This window comes from Lissotriton helveticus, chromosome 1_2 (assembly GCF_964261635.1).
Source record: "Lissotriton helveticus chromosome 1_2, aLisHel1.1, whole genome shotgun sequence".
Taxonomy (NCBI): Eukaryota; Metazoa; Chordata; class Amphibia; order Caudata; family Salamandridae; genus Lissotriton; species Lissotriton helveticus.
The window spans coordinates 373,022,868-373,045,988 of NC_136058.1; the positions used below are offsets into that span (position 1 = coordinate 373,022,868).

The 23,121-nt window shown below is 45.4% G+C and overlaps 2 protein-coding genes across 2 annotated transcripts in view; one reads left to right on the top strand and one right to left on the bottom strand.

Annotated features, from left to right (window-relative positions):
- Positions 1–820: 820 nt before the first annotated feature.
- SRPRA (SRP receptor subunit alpha) lies at positions 821–3,668 on the bottom strand. The gene has a single exon (XM_078672387.1). It carries the CDS (start codon positions 3,666–3,668, stop codon positions 1,713–1,715), a length of 1,956 nt encoding a protein of 651 aa, XP_078528513.1. The 3' UTR covers positions 821–1,712.
- The window catches only part of EBNA1BP2 (EBNA1 binding protein 2), a 161,647-nt gene continuing 142,174 nt past the window's right edge, over positions 3,649–23,121 (top strand). The window contains exon 1 of the mRNA XM_078672394.1: positions 3,649–3,839. Coding sequence (XP_078528520.1) covers positions 3,649–3,839 — 191 coding nt within the window. The remainder of the gene's footprint in view (positions 3,840–23,121) is intronic.

Consider the following 23,121-nt stretch of genomic DNA (forward strand, 5'->3'; position numbering starts at 1 on the left):
ACTATGGTAACACTCACCCTATGGTACATACTGTGGTAACACTCACCCTGTGGGTCGGTACATACTGTAGTAACACTCACCCTATGGGTCCGTACATACTGTAGTAACTCACCCTATGGGTTGGTACATACTATGGTATCACTCACCCTGTGGGTCGGCGCTGGGTCTCTCTGCTCCTCTGGCTGGTCTCTGCTCTCGGCTGTGTACCGTTGCCATGGAGAAGTTGACGCTTAGACATGGAAGACGGAGTCACGCTCCTGCTCTCGCAGAGAACGCTCAGCCGCCATGATGGATTGGGTCGTTCTTCAAGGGTTATACGAGAAGTACAACAACAGAGCCGGCCTGGTCGCCATCTTATGTAAGGGGTTGGGCCGTGACAGTCTAGTATTCCCACAGCGCGACCACCTCAATCATTTCACGGTCGAGATTTTATCTATCACACACGAGAGCACGATTGTTCATAGCACTAATTTACAACCAGTTCCTTTTAACATTGAACTTCCTGATCGAACACAGGACGGGAAGGGACGGGCCACCATGTTACGTAAGGAGGCGCCTGGAGTACTATGAATACGTGGCTTAGAAGGGGACCATGCTGGGTCGGGAAGAGCTGCCTTTTCGACACAGTGGGACTGGCCGCCATGTTGTAGGAGGTTGGATTTATTAATCGTTCCGCACAGACAGAACCCCCCACCCCGCCTCCCCTCCCGCTCTAGCAGGCGCTGCTTTTTTCGGGTTCGCCCTGTAGTTACCCCCCGTTCCACTTTTTTTTCTGCAGTTAATATTTTTATTTACATCCTCCAATCTATACCCGTTCCACTTTCTTATTTTTTCTGCAGTAAAACTGTTTATTTACATCCTCCAATCTATACATGTACAAGAAGCAAAAGCAAAACAGTTGACTACAACAGCATGTCACTCAATGCACTGCTTTTATCTTTGGTTAGATGTTTGGGCGAAATAGGGCGCAAATCGAATATTTTACATTCTAAAAAACAGACAGCCAAAATTGAGTTGCTCAAGAACGTGTATGACAAAGTCTGAACAATACTTTGAAGCTAAACATATCTCCATAGGCATGTCAAAACACTGGAAAATTGGATATTATAAAGTCAAATATTGATGTTTACTTGTAGGAAGGTATTTAATTTAATTCATTCTTCAGCAGGGCAAACATTTTTTTACGAGGTGGTGGAGAGGCGCTAATGTGAAATCTGGAAACCAAGAGAATGCTAGCAAACGGTTGTGCCTCGATTGATAAAAGGCACTTCAACAGCACACTCTGCTACCCAACAAAAACTAGATTATTTCAGTGAGCAACTGAGCCAGACGTTTCAAGATTCAAACTAGTAATTGTCCAATTAACACAGTTTCAGGCGGTTACATAAGAAGATGTGATAAGCAAAGATTATGAAGGTAGGCCCCCAGTTTTGTACCTAAAACTACAATTTAGAATGGCAATGGTCTGTCATGTTGTATGCGTTCCTTTTATAAAGTTTGCAGTTGCACTTTAAAAATTGATGTCAAACAGTAGCAGCTGGTATCCAAAAAGGAGCAATACCGTAAAGCTCAACATAGCGGAGTTCACATATGCATTACTTTAATTTGAAAATAAACGATTATGTTTACATTGTGCGACTCTCCACTTCTTAACATTAGGCTGAAAAGCAGATTACTATAATGCATGTAAACTGTGTTTCGTACAATTGTTTTCAGGCCTTCATCAACGCAGTGACTACAGCCTTGGCATTGAGACTTCTTAAATCACAGTAAGTCTGCCCAGTACCAACAAACACAATGGGCTGTCCCGTGATGTAGGTCATAGAAATCGCAGCACCAACCTTGTCATCAATGGTATCAAATTTGGTAAGAACAATACCGTCGATGAGGCGTGGCTTTTCAGACATAGAGTGATCAGCCAAAGCTTTGTTAAATTTCACCAACTGATCAACCGCCTCATTTCCAACTAGTGCTTCTCCAACAAACAATACCAAATCAGGCATGTTTACAGCAATAAGTTTAGCCAGAGCGGTCATCAACGGTGTGTTGTCCTGCATGCGGCCAGCAGTATCCACCAGGACTACATCAAATTTCTGGTTGCGAGCGTAAGAAATAGCCTCCATGGCAATTCCTGCAGCATCCTTCCCATAACCTTTCTCATAAAGCTGTACCATAACTCGGCCTCCATGATCCTCAGGTGGGTAGAGGGAGTTGAGCCGCTGTGTGTGTGTGCGCAACTGCTCCACAGCTCCAGCACGAAATGTATCACAAGCAGCAATCAATACGCTGAAACCGTTTTCAATCAGCCAGAAAGAGATCTTAGCTAGGTTAGTTGATTTTCCAACACCATTAACGCCACAAAACGTGACAACGTAAGGCCGGTGACTTCTCTGGGATTCCAGTACATCCCGCAGCACATCAACACGCCTCTTCGGCTGCAAAATCTGCACCAAGGAGTCCTGAAGAGCCTGCTTAACAGAAGAGGTCACACTGCTGAATGTTCCCATCACTTTGCCTTCAAGTTTCTTGGCCACAGATTCGCAGAGCTGGACAGCAATGTCGGCTGCAACATTCTTGGCTATTAAGTGATCTTTCATTTTTTCTAGCACTGCTTCCATATCATCTCGAGTAAGGCTTTTAGATCCCACAAGGCCTCTGAGCATTCCAAACATACCACCAAAACTGCTCTTCTTAATGCTGGGCTTTGAAGGAACTTGAACAATCTGCTCATCTTCAGATGTAGATTCCTCGTTCTCTTCACTGCTTTCACATTCAACATCTGGGGGATTCCCAAGCATTTCAGCAGCACGGGACTTCAGGGTGGCAAGGTCTTCTGCTCTTGTATGCAGCTCATCTGTGTTCCCATTCAATTTAGGATCACTGTAATCTAGTGCTTTTGTATGGCTGCCTCCTGGTACCCATACTTGGGGTGCCTTCCCCTTCTTTTTCGGAATTTCAGGCTTTGAGACTTTCACTGCCTTCTCTCCTCCTTTGGCATGTTTATTGAAGAGTTTTTGTCGGTTACGTTGGATGATCTCTTCAGAGGTCAGCTCATCACGGTTCAACTCTACAGGAGGATTTTGTTTTGCAGAAGGGGACCCTTTACTTACAGGCACAGCTACTTCTGCTACAGCCACATCTTTTTCAGAAGTTTTGCTTTTCTTCTTACTCTCCTTCTCCTTCCTCTTTTCTCCAGGTTTCTCAACCATAGACTTCACAGTTTTCTGTGACTTCTGGGACTGTTCAAAGGTTTTCATGGCAGGAGCAGCTCGGGCTTGTGCTCTTCCACTCGCCTCTGCCTCCCTGAGAAGTTCCAAAAAATCATCTCTGAAATCAAACGTGCCATTGAGTAATCCCAGAGCTCCATTCTGTTGGAAACTGTTTCGATATTTGTCCCGGAACTCTCTGTGCACATCGTCTATTAATTTGTCCACATACGTCAAGGTGAGTATCTTTTGAAAACCGACCACGAAGACCAGTTCGAACTGGTTGTCCAGCTTGTACTTGAGGGTGAGGGTGTCATGACTGAAGGTGGAATGGCCGCCCCGCTCCTGCAGGAGGGCGCTCCGCAGCAGCGCGTTGACGGGCGCCGTGAAGGAGGCGGGCACCCCCTGGAAGTACCAGAGCACCAGGCCGCCCTTGGAGAAGATGGAGAAGAAGTCCAGCATGGTGACAGCGAGGGGTCCGGCTTCAGTGCCTCTTTCTACAAGTGTCAGCCGCCGCCGGATCTCACCAAGGATGACGCAGCGAGCGCACGCCGGAAGTACTACTGGCAGAAGAACTTCCGGGGCAGCGGCGTGCGTACTGGAGCAGCGAGTGCAGGAGGAGTTTGAGAAACGGTGAGCACCGGGCGGGGGTGATGGGGTCGGAGACACCGGGCGCAGCCCTGAGGGGGCGGCGGAGGCTGGAGAGGGGGCAGGAGGGGCTGCGGACCTGGAGGGAGGACCCCACCCGCAGGAGCGTGGGCCATGGGGTTCGGTTCTCCCGTTCCCCCTGGGGCTCCTGGCCACTTGAGCTCCCCGAGTCACACGTTTTATTTTATTTACATTTACTTGTCTTCAAAGGCACTGAGTACAGTGAGATCGCCGTGTGTTTTTTCGTGTGCTGGATATTTAGATAGCGCGTAGGTCGCCTCTGGGCGCTGTTTATTAATTTTTGTTTGATTTAAAATGTTTTATATAGCGCTGCTAGACCCGTTGGTATCAGAGCGCTTTACAAAAACAAAGGAAAAGAACAAGTGCACTACATAACAGGACATAGGGGTGCATAAATACATAAGCACATACATCTCACTTAAATATACATTGAAGGAGTGAAAAGCGCAAGTGGTTGGAACAGTCAGATAACCCCCATCCTTGAAAGTCCGCGTGAGGGGGGAGTCCATTAGTCTATTGGTGCCTAGGTTGGTTGGCTTGGTCAGAGAAGTATTGGTTGAGGAGCAGGAGTTTCAGGGTTTTTTTTAAGCAGGGGAAGTAGGGGTTGCATCTGAGGTCCGTAGGGAGTGTGTTCCATATCCAGGGAACATTGCCAGAGAGAGAACGGCACTGGGTTGCTTTCCTTTTCAATTTCGGGGGGGATGAATGAGAAGTAAAATGTAAATCCAGTATTTGTGAAGCGCACAGGTACCCGAAGGCATCCCGGCGCTGGGGGCCCTCGGGAAGATTAAGTGAGCTATTGCCAGGAGTCACATGGTGCTGGGCTGACCTGCCACCGGTGCCGGGGATCGAGCGGTGAGCCACAGCGTCCGGTGTCAGTCGCCCTGGCCGCAGCGCCACCAGTTGGTGCTTCTTAGAGTTCTTGATTGTCCTGCTTTTACCAGTTTGCTGTTCGGGTAATTGGGGGATTGGGCGTGGAGGGCCTTGTGTGTAACGCAGGCCAGTTTGTAAATACATCTACCTTCCATGGGAAGCCAGTTGAGTGCATTAAGGGTTGGTGAGATGTGTTCAAATCTTTTTCCGCCAGTTATGAGTCAGGCCACCATGTGTCTTCCTGACAGCAGCCAGAGCAGGGGGGGCTTCTGTTCCTGGAGCACTCTGGTGGAGGCGGGTTAGCCTCACTGGTGCGCTTTGAGGGACCCTCCACCCTGTGAATGTCACACATGTGCAGCGGATTGCCCCGGTGTGAAGGTTCACGCCTGGTGTTGTGTCTTGAAGGCTTCACCTTCCCTGTCCCATCCATGACGCCGTTGTGTGGGTGCACTGGATCTTGAGCCTCCCAAATGAGCTGGGTGGAAGCAGGTAACACTGTTATGCTTTCTTTGGATCGTATTACATAGAAGCAATGGTCCCAGTAAACAATAAATAAACACAACCCATATATCAATCAAGACAAATATTCCAAAATATTCTGAAAATGAAAATTTAGCTGCACAAAAATGGAAATTTAGCGGCATTTTATTTTGGGTTTTTTGCAACACCAAACAGATATCTTACTGTTTGAGTTATTTGACAACATGGAGCTAGGTACATTTTGTTTATTTACAATTCAGCCCATTTGTTTTAGTTAAAAGGCATGTTAATCTTGGCCATGTACGTTCAGTTCTTCTGAGCCCTCACAGGTTTCAGACTAGGCATGCTGGAGGCAGAGACAGGTCTCGGAGCGAGTGGGACGGGTATGCTCAGACGTGAGTCCCGTGCTCTCCATGCCACTGGAATCAAGCTATCCAGGCTGATGAGGGCTGAAAGCCCGAAACCTGTCCTTGGATGCTTGTTTCCAGTCCAGGGAGGACTTGGCTTGGCAGTTCGGGCTGGACTGTACCCATGGGGCACAGGGTCAAGACTGATTAGCATATGGCTGGGTTCAAACTGGAATGGCATGGTGAGCAAAAAAACGATGGATTTTGGCCCAGATCTCTGTACTGGGATAAATGTATGACATTGTTCTGCATTCTGTCCATCACCTGTTGTTTTTACAATCCACAATGTTTTAAGGCAAAGGTCCCTCCCGTGTTTGCCTGCAGACGAACGCCGACCAGACCCCACCATCGAATTACGCTGATAACAAATTATCAGCCATACCTCGCATCCATGCATTGCGGTTAAGAGGACGGCAACCATCGGCCGACACCGTGAAGCCGATAGACCCCAGTTACAATACCGCGCTGACACGCAATGAAGTAACGTTGCAACTGCAACGACGTTTTATCAACAAACGGGACGGCAACCGCCGGCGGTTCGTTCTGCAGCTCCCAGACCCCCCCAAATATACACCGTTGGCGCACCTCGCAGATTGCTGCTGCAACCAGAGCCGCCAACAGACCCCTCCTCATATAAATACGAGACCAAAGCATCAGGTCATCCATCCATCATCCAACTAATACCTACAGCGTGCAGTCTCTGGTCTACCAAGAGCACCCACACAGTGGTCATTCTCTACTTCATAGTTTAAATACCAGAGACCACTTCCACATGTGCAATCTGAAGTGCAGAATACAGGCCAGCGATACACAGCACAGCTAAAACCGCCAAGATAGACCATCCTCTATCTGTACCAACTTACTCCATTTATGTGAACCAACATCCATCACATGTTCAGGTCAACTTGGATATCTACATGGCTCCCTGATGAAGGCCTCCAGCCGAAACGCGCGTAGTTGACATTTTCAGCCATGTTTTAATGTATAAATATCTCTAAAATCAGTCTTGTATAGATCCCTATTCCAGTCATATCATTATAAAAACTGTATAGGATCTGACAACAGTAGCCTATATATGTAGACAATAAGTCACATATCTAATGAAGGCATGCACACAATAACTATGTATACCCAAATGACAACTGTGCTTTTTATCACAATGAAATAAGAATAATAAAATAATTTTGTATCATGTTTTCTGTCTCACTATAGTCTGTGCTGTCATTAGTCCTTCTATGTCCATGGTTTTCAAACACTAGTTCCTAATTTCTTTCTTTCAAATATTGTATTTATCCCGCATTAGGAACTCTAGTCGGGGATACCCCCTCTTCCTTACATATATTAAGGCAAAGGTCATGCAAGAGCTGCTATATTTTCTAAGGAATATGCAAAATTTGTAAGGTTGTGGCCTGGGAAAGTCCACTCATTTCATAAACCCACTTGTAAGCAAAATGACTTGTTGTCTGAATGAGGCTGTGAATACAAAACATTGTTCCTTAACGCATGTCAGTCCAGGTTAAAGTACAAAACAGCATAAACAGGTTGACTCTGAAAAGCTGCACACAAGGACTATATGAAATGTTGAGAAAGAAAAACGAAGTTTCGCCTTAGTAAGAGAGATTAAGAAATGCCAGGAAAACAGTCGAGCAGTAAGTTGGGCGGTAAGCTGTGTCCTCTCCAAAGCAAGATGCAAATTTGCCTTTTACTCGATCAATTTGCTTGCTACTAACCCCACTCAAACACACAATACTGTCAGAAGGTGTAATATAATATTACATTGACTTAAATGAAAATGTTGTGACTGGTGCCAGGATCCCGTTAGCAGGGAACAAGAAGCTGTTCGGAAGTCATTTCCGACCCACAGAAATACTAAAAATAAAAGATTAATGTCCCCCGAAGGCCCGCCGAGGGCCGCCGCACACGGGGGACGCGGCGGGCCTCGGGGGACATTAATCTTTTATTTTAGTATTTCTGTGGGTCGGAAATGACTTCCGAACAGCTTCTTGTTCCCTGCTAATGGGATCCTGGCAGGGACGGATGTACCTCCTGTCTGTGTTCGCTGGCCGGCTGTTCTCCTGCTCCGAGTCCGCTTCCCTGGTCTCTGGAGAAGAGGAAGAGTCTTCGTGTGTGTGTGTGTCGCTGCCGCTTCTTGCTGGTCTTCTCCCTCTCTCGGCCCTCGGCCACCGACCTCCTCTCGCTCCATCTCTTGCCGCGAAATCCTGGGGAATGGAAAATGGGTGCGCATGGGGCTGGATTTTAAGGCGGAAACGGGCGGAAACGGGGGAGACGGCGGAAACGCCAAATTTCGCGGGCTTTTGTCCAAATATCGCGGCATTTCAACAGATCGTCCGATTTCGCGATTTTTTTGCAAATCGCGATAAGCTGGAGGGTCTGGTTATGTGTGGCAAGCGAAGGTCTGCCCATCTTGGCCTGCATCCACCAGTGTAACTTGCACATCCCGGTTTATCTCCAGGCACCATATAAGAAAGTCCTGGTAGCGGAAGAGACTGAGTTGGGGAGAACTTTGGATCTTGCAGCATAATGTTTAGAGAGAAGCTAGTCCAACTTTAAGGACATGTGGATGAAGTGAAAGAAGGTGCAGTGCATGTCAGTACACTATGAGAGGAGTTCTGGTAAGCTATCCAACAAATATTTGGAAGAGATGGTTGACGAAGGTAATATTGATCTTGCGCAGTGACTTTTACTGGTGTTTATAAACAGAAAGGCTGATGACCAGTTAAGATTTTGGTGGTGCGGCGAAACTGTTTTGGGGGCATTACGTACCTGTGTTGCTGCTCATTTCTGGACCCCTAATCCCTTGGTGACTGTAGCTTTGCTGTGTCTCCCTCCCGCCGCCGCAGTACGTCATCCTGTGGTCGTCGAGCGGAGGGAGACCACATCTACCAGGCTCCCCAGCGCCCCAGCACCTGAAGTAACTTGACCTGATTGGCGCCCGGAGGTGCTTTAAATTCACTGCAGCCCCCGCGTCGCGGGATCGCGCGCGGGTCTGCGCCGGGCTAAACCCGGGCAAAGGGCTGGCCGTCAGAAGCCGACTGAGGCTGGGCTGGGCCACGGACCTTGGTTATTTCTGCCCCCACTTACTTCAAAACCTGTAAGACTCTGCATGCTATGTATTGTGTATTACCTTATGTGCAGTTTAAGTTGTAGTAACTTCTAGTAGAGCTTGCTTTAGCAATAGTTACGGTGCCTTTAAACATCGCTCTGTAATTGTCATCGTGATTTACAAAAATGTCCAAACTCAGGTCGGCTAAAACCCCTCTTGCGACGAGTACAATGGACAAGTACTTGGTCAAAGTAGTAAGTAAAATCAACAAAGAAAGGCGCCTCTCATTAAACCGGATAAGCCCTCCGGCCTCACCTACAAGCTTGTGCGTCCTCCCAGTCACTCCTTCTCTAGAACGCAGTTGTAGCGAAGCCTCGCAAATCATTACTGACAACGTAACACCTGTATCTCCAGCGCAGACCCAGGCAGAGCTGGATAACCCCCTGGAGATTTCATTACAACCTTCCCCGACACCTTCGCCGGCACCCTCCCCAGTACGAAGAGTAGTAAGGGCTTGTAGGAAGCTACCTGCAAAGCGGGGGAATAGGAAATCCAAAAAAGCTGGGTTCACACCTATTAGCACTGGGGAAGTAATTGACACTTCAACTCAGGCCGAGTTGACCAACCTGAACTCTGACCAAATTGAACTGCTGGCTAGTATCATTGAATCAAAATTAGAACTTATGATCAAACCACTTGTGGCAAAACTTGATGAGGTAACAAAAGAAGTAACTAGACTGGGCGGCCTTTTGAAATCCCATTTAACCCTGACCAAAGCAAATAAGAGTATAAAGGCGGGCAATAATGTAAATAAGGATGCAGCTGCTCCCTGCAATGGGGGGAACAGGGTGACACATACTGCACAAACTGTACCAGTCACTCAATCACCCCCTCTATCAGCCATTATCCAACCACCCCCTGTACCAGCTATTCAACTACCCCTTATGACCCCTAGCAATCAATTCACTACTACAGGGGGGAACAACGAGGGGAGGAGCGCAGCAAAGAGAAGATCATCAGTCAATCTTCCCCCAGAATGCGCACCATATATAGGTGTGCTTACAAATGTACCGGAGGTGGACTCCTATCTTACTGAGCCTCGGCCTGAAACCCACGACTCCCTGAAAAATAAATCACTATCTTGGCTGAATAGGAATTGTGTGTTTCTTCATGCCTTTTCAAATGACATATCTACCCGTAGAGTTAGTTGGATAGGAAACTCTAGGAAAAATAGTAGGGGGGACTGTATTATTGTTAATTTTAAGCATCCGCAGCATGTTGCCACAGTCCTGCTTAGAGCGGCTTCCCTATCAATTGCCGATAACACCGTATGTGCACGCCCTCTCGGTTTCTTCTATAATCATCTTAATAACACCACATACTCACATACTGACCAGCCCAAGCCATTTCCACCCTTACCTAGGTGATGTTTTGTTACTCCTCCTCTTCAATTTGGAAACCAACCCCCAAACAGTCAGGACCCATATTGTTATAGGTTGTCCAGCCCATATAACCGATTTGACCAACCCCTCCTACTTGCCAATCGATACACCCCTCTAGCATCTCTGGAGGAAAATGATTGACAGTCATCTGAACCGAGGATTGATGCACAGCCCCTATACCCTACCTCTAGGATCATGACTTGGAACATTGCTGGTATTAAGGCTAAAGCATGGAACGATACCTGGATTAATTCCCTAAAAACCTATGACATTTTAGCGTTTCAAGAAACCTGGGACCAGACAAACAGTTTTTCCCTGGATGGGTACAGACATTTTTGCATCCCAGCGATTAGCATTGTGGCTGGAAGAGCCAAGGGAGGTTTATTAAGTTTATTTAAACTTGATTTAAATGGCACACTAACTCAGTGTAATTCAGGATGCCAAAATTGTTTAATTGTTGAATTATCTCATTCCGATACCCCCAAGATTTTATTTATTAATTTTTATAACTCATGTGCCCATGAGTGTACCGGGTTTAATCTGGACTCACTGGAGAAGTTTCTGTCAGTCTATAGTACTAATGTGAATACTTTTGAAATAATATTCTTAGGGGACTTTAACATCCATCCCTGTAACCCGGTGGTTCCCAAACTGTGCGCCGCGGCGCCCCGGTGCGCCATGAGGAGTAGCCCGGGGCACCGCGCACAATGTGGGAAAGATAGCGGTGGCCGTGTGCTGAGCAAGCTAATGATGTTGTGAGAATATGGGCCAATAAAATAATGTGCGTCTTTTGACGCCTACCTTGAATGCAGCAAGTGAAGCTCATTCCAGCCGCAGCCCAACTCACGGGGGAGTTACAAATGCCACCTGCAATATCCGGGGTTTGGTCCAGGAGCGCAATGCCGCCAATGTGCCTACGTGCTTTAACTGACTTAGCCTCCGCATACGCAGCATGACTGTCAGTGTTAATGCTGCCCGCCGTGTTCTGCCGTGCCTCGGACGACCCTCTTCACAAGTCACAAGTGGTTAAGAGGGCTGAATCACTGCTCGTTCATTAACGGTTTTAATTTGACAAGTCGTATTTGAAAGACTGCTGGAAGAGGCGCACATTCCTTTTTAGGTCTCGCCTGTCGATGCGCATGCGCATCGAGCAAGGCGAGAGTATTGCGAGTTATCCACTCTTTATCCACACTGCAAGGAATCGTGGCGATTCCTTGCAGTGCCCGTGACTTTTAAGGTCAATGCGCATGCGCATTAAGCTTATGCGCATGCGCATTGACCTTAAAAGTCACGGGCGCGTGCATGTCCGTCTTTGTTTACCCGCTCCGCCCCCTCCCGCCGTGTCGCCTTGCCTACTCTCTTCCACAGCCTCCCCCAGCTCCGCCCCCTCACTACTTGATTGCACGGCCGCTAGGCCGTGCCTCCCCTACTCTCCTCCCCCCTCCTCCCCTGCCTGCCTGCCGCTAGCTGAGTCCTAGCGTTGGCTGAACATCCCGTGATTTTGGACAAATCCCTTAATCTTGCTGTGACCTTGTGCAATGTTACTGGAGCTTCCGCCCCAAGTACCTTTTGCGTCGAGTTTGCAATATATAAAACTGCATGAAAAAAATCCAGTCCGTCTTTGTTAACCCGCTCCGCCCCCTCCCCTTCCCGCCGTCTCGCATTTCCCCTGTCGCACTTCTCCTCCCCCCTCCCCTCTCTTCCCTCCGTCTTGTTTATTGTACCCGCTCCGCCCCCTCCCCTTCCCGCCGTGTCGCATTTCTCCTCCCCCCTCCCCTCTCTTCCCTCCGTCTTGTTTTCATCTTTAGAAAGCATTGGAAAAATCCGTTCCTGATTAAGGATTTGTTTTGAGTGTTTTTAAAGGGTAAATCCTCGTCTGGTATCGCAAAAGTCCCTCCTTCTGTAAACTGCTGCAGATGCGCTCTCAGTGTGTCACTCCTTCGCCGACTCCTAAATCTCCTCTGGACTAAGTTCTCCGCTCCTTGTGTGCACGTCTGTGCACGTCATGCCCCATCACTCTCCCATTTGCTACAGCTCCTTGATAGGTGACGGCTGTGCCGCTTTGAATGAGGTTGAGAGGTGCTGGGGAGAAGTCCCACTCCTGCATCCGTGGCCTGCACTGTCTCAGCGTTCAGCTGGGATCGCAGACTCCCTCTGGGACTCAACATCCATTAAGTCCGCACCTCCGGCAGTGTCCTCAAGTGGGTGTTGTGAAGGGGCCCCTGGTGTTTACGTGAGGCATAGACACAAATGAGTCCCCTCCAGCAAGTATTTATTCTTGCCAGACCAGATGCGCAGGATTTTTAGAGCATAATGCCGGATGGGCAAAAAGCTCTTGTGCAACAGCCATTTTTGGCCGGTGACCACGCCCGATGCTGCTATTTTTGGTTTATAGATTTGTATTCACACAACCCAGAAAGGTTCAGCATTTTGCTTGGATATCTTCAAACAGGATATTTCCTTTTAACCTTCTTGCATCTTTTTCCCTGTTAGTCGCTCTGTAAAAAAAAACGAGAAAAAAAACCTGTATGCCCAAACCCCTGATGGCGAAATAATTAAAACGAGTTCTAGACAGCAAAGCTCTGCTGGCCAAAAAGCCACTTGCGTGGACCACTTGGCAGCTAAAATCCCACCGATGCGAACAGATTGCTAATAAATGGGAACAATAATTACATATATTTGGAAAGTTTTTTGTTTTTTTCAATGCTGTACATTCTGAAATATTTGGTTCACTTTAGGCAAGAAAAAGAAAAATGCAGACCCTTTTTTAAGCCCAACAGTCTTGTTCTCCACAGAAGAGTTTACAACAGAAACTTACTGGGAAATCACCAACCCGAGGACATGCACTTTACCTGTACCACTACTTCAAAGAGGAGCTTGTATATTAACATGTGCGAAGACTCCATTGCAGAAGCATTATACTTAACTGTATAGCTTGCTCAGCCATTTATAAAACCGTCAATTATTTTTAGTACAAACTAGTCTCTTATTATTATATCTCCAAAACATTTATCATGAATAAGTGCATCAAGCCTAATTTCTTAAACTTTCTTAAGCTTTATTTCAACGTTTGACTAGGCTTTCAAGGAATATTGTTGACAATGGCGGAAGCTTGTAAAGACCCTCACACAGTGCAATAGGTCTCACAGGATTTTTAGTTAAAGCTTTTACAAATGTTTATTGCTTTTTTGATTTGTAATTCTTTAGCATTGGCTACAAAAAATAAAAATGCAAAAGATTTACAACAAAAAACCCATAAACAATTCTAAATGCACTAACTCTAATGCTGCGAGACCTATTGCATTTCCAATGCTTGTTATTACGGTCATCCAACATCAAGGAAATGCTGGCGGCGTCATGTGACATGCCTGCTAAAGGTATTATATGGTTTCAAATGTGAAAAACCTGTTCAGAAAGCGTGCTATATAAATCGGCACCAGTGCAGTCAGTCTCTTTGGTAGACAGTGAGCTAAACATTTTCCCCCTCTGGATGGCCTGAAAGTGACTGGGACGGTGACCTTGCAAAGTCATAAATATTCCCTCGGGTTAAGTGAAAAAAACATATTTCAAAGAAAAAAGCAGATGATCGGCAAATGTTACATTTTTATGATAAAATTCACGTTATTTCAGCTACAAATAAATGTGCGGTGACCCACAGTCTCGTCGGAAAACAGGAGTGCATCTTAATGAACACGTAGACTCCTGGCAGAACAACTTAGGCAAACAGGTGCATATGAATGACATTCATGGCGCAGTAAAGCTTCATGGCGAACAAGAGTTATGGAGGGGGGAAAACACAGACTCGTGACATTTTCACTCCAGTCAAGATAAAGATTTCAAATATTGCTTTGCTACAACTTCACAAAGCCCATGTATTTATATGCTGGCTGCTGTTCCTGTACTTACTTTGTAAAACAGAAATTCCAAGGGGGCAAATTCGCTTTAGAAATAGGCCACATTGCAGCCAGGATTCATTTCCCGACCTCAGTCTGACCCTCAGCCAAGGCCAGGCAGGAAGCATGTAATTACTGCAATACCCCGTTTCCCTTTCAGCCTCAGTGAAAACAGTGAAACAGTTCAGTGTTCCCTCCGTATTTTTCTCCATTTTATTGACAACATAAGAGGCCTCCCAAATTAAATAAGTATAAAACATTTTCTGGAACTGGTACTACCCGTTCCTATTTCTAACGCTACTAGCCTAGCGCTTACCTCGGACGAGACATCGCGGGGCTGATGTGCAAGTTCAGCTCAGACTGCAGCAACCTGGGCATCGGAGAGGCTGGTAAATCAACTCCGACTGGGCCAAGTATGTTTTATTTCTGTGAAGAGGAGTGCAGCAGAGGGATGGGAAATACAGGAAACTGAAAGTGACACCTGACATTCAGTCTGAGAAAACAAGGACAAGCAGCAGGTGGAAGTAGGAATGCACGGGGGTAAAACAAAGTGTGAAAGAATCAAAGGGGAAGAGAAGGAAAGCAGGACATAAAGGCAGAGAGAGGGGAGAAAAAGAATGTTGAAAAGCAAAAGGTGAGGGAATAGAAGACGCTGTAGCAGGCTTTTTCATAATTTAAAGTTTCACAAAGTGTTAACTGACCAAAATCAGATACAGCAGAGGCTGCAACTTTGCAAGCTTCCTTAAAGCACCGAACAGGCACACATATAGTTGCTCTTTTTTTAGCTTTTAGTAGTGCATTCCCCCACTGGTAAAAAAAATGGTGGGGAGCCGTGGCCAACTGCCAATTCCGTCAAGGGAGCCACAGGTCAAAAAAGTTTGGGAAACACTGCTGTAACCAACCGTGTGCCAGTATTGAAGAAGGCCCCCCATATTCCTCATCTATGCACTTTGAACATTCTAAACGGGGGGAAGCTCTCGAAAACTTCTTGGCAAGATGGAACCTTTACGAGTCTGGTTGCGGGGAAGGTGGTCCTAGGTCCCCTACTTTTAAAGGAACAGACGATGGCATTATCATTGATTATATTTTTATGTCTTCTTTTTTGTTATGTAAAGTTTTAAGGTATAAGATTGAGGTTTCGGTCTTCAGTGATCACAACCCGGTGTTAATAGAGATAAAGTTCGTGGACCTATTAACCCTGAAAACTGCGACTCACAAGGGTGGTCTAAATGTGGTTGTAAAAGATCAAGGACGTAGGCTAAAATGGTCAAACAGTCCCTGAAACTTTCTTTCAGGAAGTACTGGTTAAGGTTGAGGACGATGTGGCCATATGCCTAGAGAAACAGGCTCAAAACACACAGGTGGTCACTGCCTTTGATAACATCTGTAGTCAAATTAACCAAAGCTTACTCGCCGGCCCTAGACAAAAGAGAAACTATGGTAAAAGATGGTTTGATAAAAGATGTTCTTGGGCACATGGAGCTTTACTTAAGGCCTTGAAGGCTACCCCTAAAGACCAAGCTCAAATAGCCAGCTTAAGATCTGCCTATAAGAAAGCTATCTTAGATAGGAAAAATGAGCTGAAAGAAGAGGCCTGGTCACAATTACTTGCCCCTGAAACCCTAAGAAATAGCGGGCAGTTCTGGAAAATTGTAAACCAACCGTTATTCTCGGGTGAGGAGAACACTCCCCTTGAATCTAATATCCCAGATGAGGGCTGGATAACTCATTTTGGAAAAATATACTCTTCCCCAGGTTCAGAAAATCAAATGGGTAACTCCCTTTTTAGATCTGAAGGGGTCCATGTGATTTTTGAAGCCGTAGAGTTAGAAAGAGCTATCGAACTGACCCTAAAAAACAAGGATCCCGATCCCGACGGGGTTCCCAGCAGATGTTTTTAAATGTGCGCCAAAATGTTGGTCTAAGATTTTATGTAGTGTTTTTAACGCTCTAAACCAAAACAACATACCGGTCTCCTGGAAAAATTCCATCATTATCCCAGTTTTTAAGAAGGGAGACAGGCAGGACCCCTCTTGTTATAGACCTATTTCTTTAATAGATTCCTCGGTCAAAATTTTGGGACGGGTTATCTTGCACAAACTAACAGAATGGGTCAATGACAGAGGGGTGCTGTCTAACCTGCAATATGGGTTTAGAATGAAAAGGAGCACATTAGACCAATGCCTTAACTTGCAACTGTTAGTGGACAAATATACCAAGGCTAAAGAGGGGTCAATGTATCTGGGGTTCATGGACCTCTTATCGGCATTTGACCTTGTAAACCGGACAAAGTTATGGCAAATTTGACTTAACATGGGTCTTGATCGGGCCTTAGTTAACCTTTTGGCGGACTTACATTCTGGTCTATTGGCCTCCGTCAGGGTTACCGCTGAGTGGCGCTGCACCAGTCATTTTAACTTGGATAGGGGGGTCAGGCAAGGGTGCATCCTGGCCCCCTTCTTTTTACGGTATACATCAATGCCCTAGAACCTGCACTAAAGGAGGCTACCCTCGACATACCGCGAATAGGGGAACTCGTTTTCCCAGTTCGCCTCTACGCGGATGACTCTGTCCTTCTTTCACGGACAGGGGTTGGACTATAACGATTGCTAGATGTATTTGGGAACTTCATGGGATCCCTGGACCTTAAAATAAATGCAAAGAAGTCCCAAATTATGATTATGGGGAGGTGCTCCAGGAAGAAGCAGTCTAAACCTTTCTTTTGCTGCAAAGAAGAACTATGTAGAGTGCCCACATTCCCTTACCTGGGGATTACCTTTGATGAGAGAGGGAACTGGGGTCCCCAGCTTAAAAACAGAAACATCTCCTTTGCAAGAACTACTTCTGCACTCCAGGTCTTTACAAAAAAACTCGGGGCAAGGCCTATTGTAGCACTAATGAAGATCTATAAAGCAAAATGCCTCACAGTAGCCACATATGGTAGGTCAATTTGGGGCTACAGTGCCCCACATTGTTTACAGGTGACCGAAAATAAATTCATGAGATCTGTCCTATCAGTGCCACAGTCCTCGCCCTCATATCCCATCCACTCTGAACTGGGGGCAGGCTTCATTTCTGACACGATAAGAATGGCTCCTTTAATATGCTGGATGAAGACCTGGATGAACCAGGAAATCTCCTTGAACCATATTATCATGAAAGATTGTCTCCTACTAAATAATTACAGTAAGATTCAGTGGCTGACATATATTAACAAGCATTTACAATGCAATGGTCTCGGCATTATTAAAGGTAGAGCTATTGGCATTGCTCAGGAATTTTTTTTTCATTTTCTTTTAAAACATAAATAAATGGTATTGTCATTTACAATGGCAATAGGTGAGCATTAGACAGTAGTAGAGTATTCCCGGACACTGTGGGCCTCTGTATGTGTAGCTCAGTGTGTGTGTGTGTGTGTGTGTGTGTGTGTGTCTGTGTGTGTGACCTCTGTGTGTATGTAGCTCTGTGTGTGTATGAGTGGCTCTGTGTGTGTGTCTGTATGTAGATCTGTCTGTGTGTGTAGCTCTGTATGTGTGCCTCTGTGTGTATGGCCCTGAGTGTGTGTCTGTGAGTCTGTATGTAGCTCTGTGTAGCTCTGTATGTGTCTCTGTATATGTGTGTGGCTCTCTGTGTGTATAGGCGCCTCTGTATGTGTGACTCTGTCTGTATGTGCCTGTGTGTGTGTGTGTGTGGCGCTCTGTGCGTAGCTCTGTGTATATGTATGCGTCTCTGTATGTGTGTGTCTCAGTGGGTGTGTGTCTCAGTGGGTGTGTGGGGATCTGTGTGTATGTAGGCGCCTCTGTCTGTGTGTAGCTCAATGTGTATGTACCTGTGTGTGTGTGTGTGTGGCTCTGTGTGTGTAGTGCTGAGGCTCTGTGTGTGTGTATAGCTTTTAGTCTAGGTGGCTCTATGAGTGGATGACTCTGTCTGTGTGAGGGTGTCTCTGTGTAGATAGCTATATGCAAATTACTCTGTGTGGGTAACTTTGTGTGACTGACTTTGTGTTGTTGACTCTGTATGGGTGTAAATGCAATAAGTCATGCATTTGCAAGGAAAAAAGCTATTGGCATTGTAAGCTATTGCCTATGTAAATGACAAGCCCATTTATTAATAAAAACAACAACAACAAAAAAAGCTATGCCAATAGCTCTACCTTTAATAATGCAGAGACACTGCCTGCATCACCCATAAAGCCATACACACTTCCACCCCTCGCTACCTGGCCAACAAACTCAAAATATCAGGCGGCTCCAGGCCTTCTCGCAATGCTGAAAAAGTAATGCTCGAACCTCTAACTTTCAAAAGGGAAAGAGTTATGGTGAAATCCTTCTGAGGTAATGCGACTAGAATTTGGAACTGGCTACCTCCAATCCTCCGGACCACCGCCTCTTTCTGGATTTTCAAAACAGATCTTAAAACTCTTCTCTTCCAAAGACACTTCCATGAATAATTTACCTCATCCCCGGTCATGGCCCTCATTGTCACATGACACTCACAAGAGCTCAATTTTGTAAATATGTACTTTGTACTCGTTTTACCAAAATCACGTCACCTTTTCATATTTCTATAATCTTGAATGCATCTGTAACTTGGTAATATGTAACTTTTGCCATGAGTACCTTCAAGTAGTTTTACCTACTTCCATGCTGCTCTCATTCCTTATGTAATTTACTTCGCACTATTGTAAGGCAGTCTAACACCTTTGGGTAAAGTTCACGCTATATAAAAACGCATACAAAATTTAATAATTGGCTCACAGTTCCACTCCTCACAGTCATGCTGGGTAATGTGGGCGTGGTAGTGATATCCAACCCAACTGTAAGGCACTGAACAGTCCTCAGATGTGCCAAGAGGACACAACGCAAATGTTACAGGACAGAGCAGAAGACCTGGGGAAATGTTCTGGGTGAATGCATATCATTTCGCTGTGATTATTCCTTGAGGTGGGTAGCCACCCACCTCAAATAATATTCTAATTTCTTACACAAAGCAATTAAAGTGCAGTCAAATGTGAAGATAATATGTTCATTCTATGATATACTATCATTGCTGTCTCTAGGTCATACCCCCATCCAAATGACCATCTGTAGAGTTCTGTTTTGAAATTTCCAAAGATGTAGGTAGTTCACCTCTACTATCTGGTCAGGCCTCAGAGAATTTCAAAGTGTAGGACACGGCTATGGTGGCCACCAAACAAACTGATCAGTGTGAAGTCAAGGATAAAAAGTCCTGATGTGTCCGCATTCACAAGGGAGTCGTTTCCAACAAAACAAACATACTAGCACAACTATTAGCAATGATTTGCCGGTTAAGAGACCATCACTAGTTCCAGTGTCTGTGATAAGGTGTGGGGTGGCCAAAGTAGGCCCTGCATTGCCAGTGATTAGCTACTGTGCTTTTCGGAAGACAGTACCAGATCGGGTGTTCAAGAGACTGATAATGTTGTAATTCAATGCATTTACCTTGTAATAACGTACCTTGTTGCCTGATTGGATTCCAGGGCTAATTTTACAAGATTATATTTCTTCAAGTTCAAATGTATCGCGGCATCCTGCATTTGAGGTCTTGCCAGCAAGATTGTTACATTTCTTTCAGTGGCTCGTGAAACCCACTTCACAATAGTTAAAGTGCATGACGGAAAGACACAACATCAGTTTTATTTAGTGTGTACTCTGCGGGTGCAGGACAATTCTTGGTAGCATGGATGGCTGAATTCAGACACATCTGACCAAAGAAAATGATCGTCTGGTTCTGGACTTTGCGTAACATGGTAGTTACAACACCAGGCTAGAGGGCCGCAGAACATGAAAATAGTGAAGCATGTCCTATCCCACAGTCCCTCCATGCTTACATTTCAAGTTTGTTTCTGCTCAAAGAGAGGAAGACTTCACTCGCCCCCTTGTAAATGAGGACTAGGCATTTTGAGTGAGGGTTAGACTGAACACCCTGCTCATTCTCCAGTCAGATATGAGGTCTTTGGTATGAGTCATATGTGTGCATCGAAAAATGCACAAGGTACTTAGACATGCACTGGCACGAGGGAGCTAAAGTGATGAATTTCAGGTGGAAGGAGGCATAGAAATCAGTGATTATACCCTATACACAAACGACAGGAAGATGTTAGTTGTTAACTGACTGACACAGGACTATGTCCTAGTCACTGCTCACACTCCTAACTGAGAAGAATGATAAATGCCCAGTTAGTGGCTAGATAGCCTTGTTATTTGCTGTCATGCTAATTAGTCAGGAGTGAAAACATATCCACAGAGGTACTTTAGAGGGATATTATGTTGTTTACTACACAGTGATTAATTTATGCGCAGTCACCGTACACTTCCCAGTGCTTCTGTCGGGCGATCAGCCTCCCGCCCTTCCCCCACGGTTTGATCTTTTCCTTAATGGGATGCGTTTCGAATGACTGCGTTTGTTTGCAGTCAGTACAATTCAAAAAATGTAATGGAAAGGTACAACGCACACGCAATCTGATTAACAGGAGAAAGAGTTTACAGGGAGCACATTAACATTACCACACACACAAACCAGGGCGAAAGAAATCTATGTAGATTGATAGCATAAAAGGTGTGATTCTTTCAATAACCACTAAGCACAGGCAACTGCAAATCTATCACAGGAGGATAATCAGAATTCTACAAGTTAGTGAGTCTTGACTCCCACGTTACTGTTTGACCATTGACTGCATGTGTGGGATATACACCCTTTCTACCCATCGGGTCAGTATGTACTTTCTTCCCAACAGCCCTGCTCCCATCACTGTCCGGCAGTTTCCCTTTCTCTTCTTTAGCGGTCTGCCCATAGCCTCCCTGCTTCACCCTCGCTCTTCTCTCGGCGCTACATGCTGTGTGCTGGTCAGCAATCCTTTTTTTACGAGTTTACATTGTCCTCACTCCACCCCAAATATATTTCCTTTCTTGCTCGGTGTCCAGCTTTACTTTCCCGGAAGCATTCTCTGCAAAGCGCACACACACAGACACCTAGCAGGGCATAATAGGCACATTACTTAAGAAACAAGAACCGCAGCACAAATACAGTATATGCATGTGGGCCACCGCTCTCGGGACAGCACGCATTTCAACATCCGACATAACACTGTATGTACATCGATCCAACACAGCACATATATGTCATTCCAGTTGCTTTGAGAGGTTGTGCAAGTTAACAGGTCACTGGCAAATGTACACAATGAGAAACAAGGCTGCCCCCGTGTGTTGTACACCTCCAATGAGAACAGCATTGGACGGGGGAAGAGAGGCAGGACGGGGCGGAAGAGACCAATCGTAGACGGCAGAGGAGAGGAAAGAGAGGGCGAGGAAGATAGACAGAGGAGGAGAGGAAGGAGAGCTGAAACGAATACAAGGATGAGTTGTAGGAGGAATATTAGAGGACCGGCTTACCTTCACTGCAGAAAAAAAAATGGCGGCCGCAAGCTTCCTCAATTTTCGGATTCGAGGGCGTGTTTTGCTGTTCTGAGTGACAGACAACGTCACTGTCTAAAGAACAGCAAAACTTACGCCCCCAAATCCGAAAAAGACGGGGCTAAATTAGAGTGACGCATCTCTCCTCCAATGGCAGGCCTCCGTTTAGGAAGCCAGACAATGGATGAGAGACGGGGCAGGGAGGCGGGTTAGTCAGTACTACTAAGACACATTAAATCTCCGACCCCAGACTGCGCAAGCGCAGCCTTTAGGTCCTCGACCTAATAAAAACAGCTTGTTTAAACTAGGGAGACCAGAGCTTTTCTCCTCACCAGAGTCAATAAGACCAAAGGACATTGCACTAATCAAGGTAGCAATGGCACAATTGTTGTCTCTGGAGAGAGAGGAACTTGAATTTAAAAAATCCACTGTAAGGGTTAATCTCATTATAACCAGCTCACCTGGTCCTGAAATCTACCTTAATGAGGTGAACCGTCCATACCATAGGATTCTGTTAACTCGTTTTCGTTTTAATCTGATCAACCTGAACTTAGGGACTGTTCCCCAATTGGAGTACCCCCGAAAAGGCAACGCCGTGTTCATGTGACAACTTTTCCACTCGGAACACAATGCACTTTCTGGTGTTCTGTGGTCACTACACGGAATTAAGGATGACATTTTTGGTCCCAATACTTAAGGAGGCTGGGTTCTTGCAGGTCAAGCCTGCTCTCTTGTACTTGCAATTATTACAGACCCCCAGGACCATTTTTCACGTTGCTAGTTTTCTAGTGGGTGCTGTTAGGACTAGGAATAGGAAAATGAGTAATTGTACATAAATGAATTTGGTCGTAAATCTGTATGTCGTCTGTACTGTAAAAAGTGACCGGGTGGGTGATCAATTTGGTTAATGTTTTTTATTCTATTTATTGTACTTTTAACTCATGAAATTTTTATTTTTATGAAAAATTTCTTTGGAAATTTTTAACTGGTCTAATATTGTGTTTTTACTGTGTATAAATAATGTATTTAATGTATGCTCTGTATAGTACCATTGTCTTTTTATGATATTGATTTATCGAAATAAAGTATTCTGACTGACTGAGTAACTCCCATTGCTTGAACCTTAACATAAAATTAGACCGTTTTCCTTTTCCTAACATTAAGAAAATAATGTTGCTCTTAAGCATGCAAAATGCTTTTCTTTCTGAACTGGCTTGCAAACTTTTTTTATTCCCTCCAAAGTAAAACGCATGCAAATTCCAAGGCTTTGGGTGGTCTTTACTGTTCTGATGGAGGTCGGGTGGCGGCTCCAAAGATTGCCCTTTGATCTAGCCTCAGCTGCTATTGTCCCAGTGGATGATGTACAGTCTAAGGGTCAGGCGAGGCAAATCTTGTACAAGATGACCTACTCAAGTTTGTGAAGACAATGGAGGAGTATAACGGTGTCCTCCACTGCCCAAATTTTGTTGAGTTGCAAGATGCCGTAATTACACCACATTGTGACAAGTACATGTTTCTTGTTAGAAACATTTGATTTATTTACTTAAGGTTTTATATAGTGAACCCCATTATGATGACAGAGCATTTTACAACATAATTGAAAATGAGATGGTGCATACAAAATATTTCTAGAATATACCTAGGTAAAAGCCCA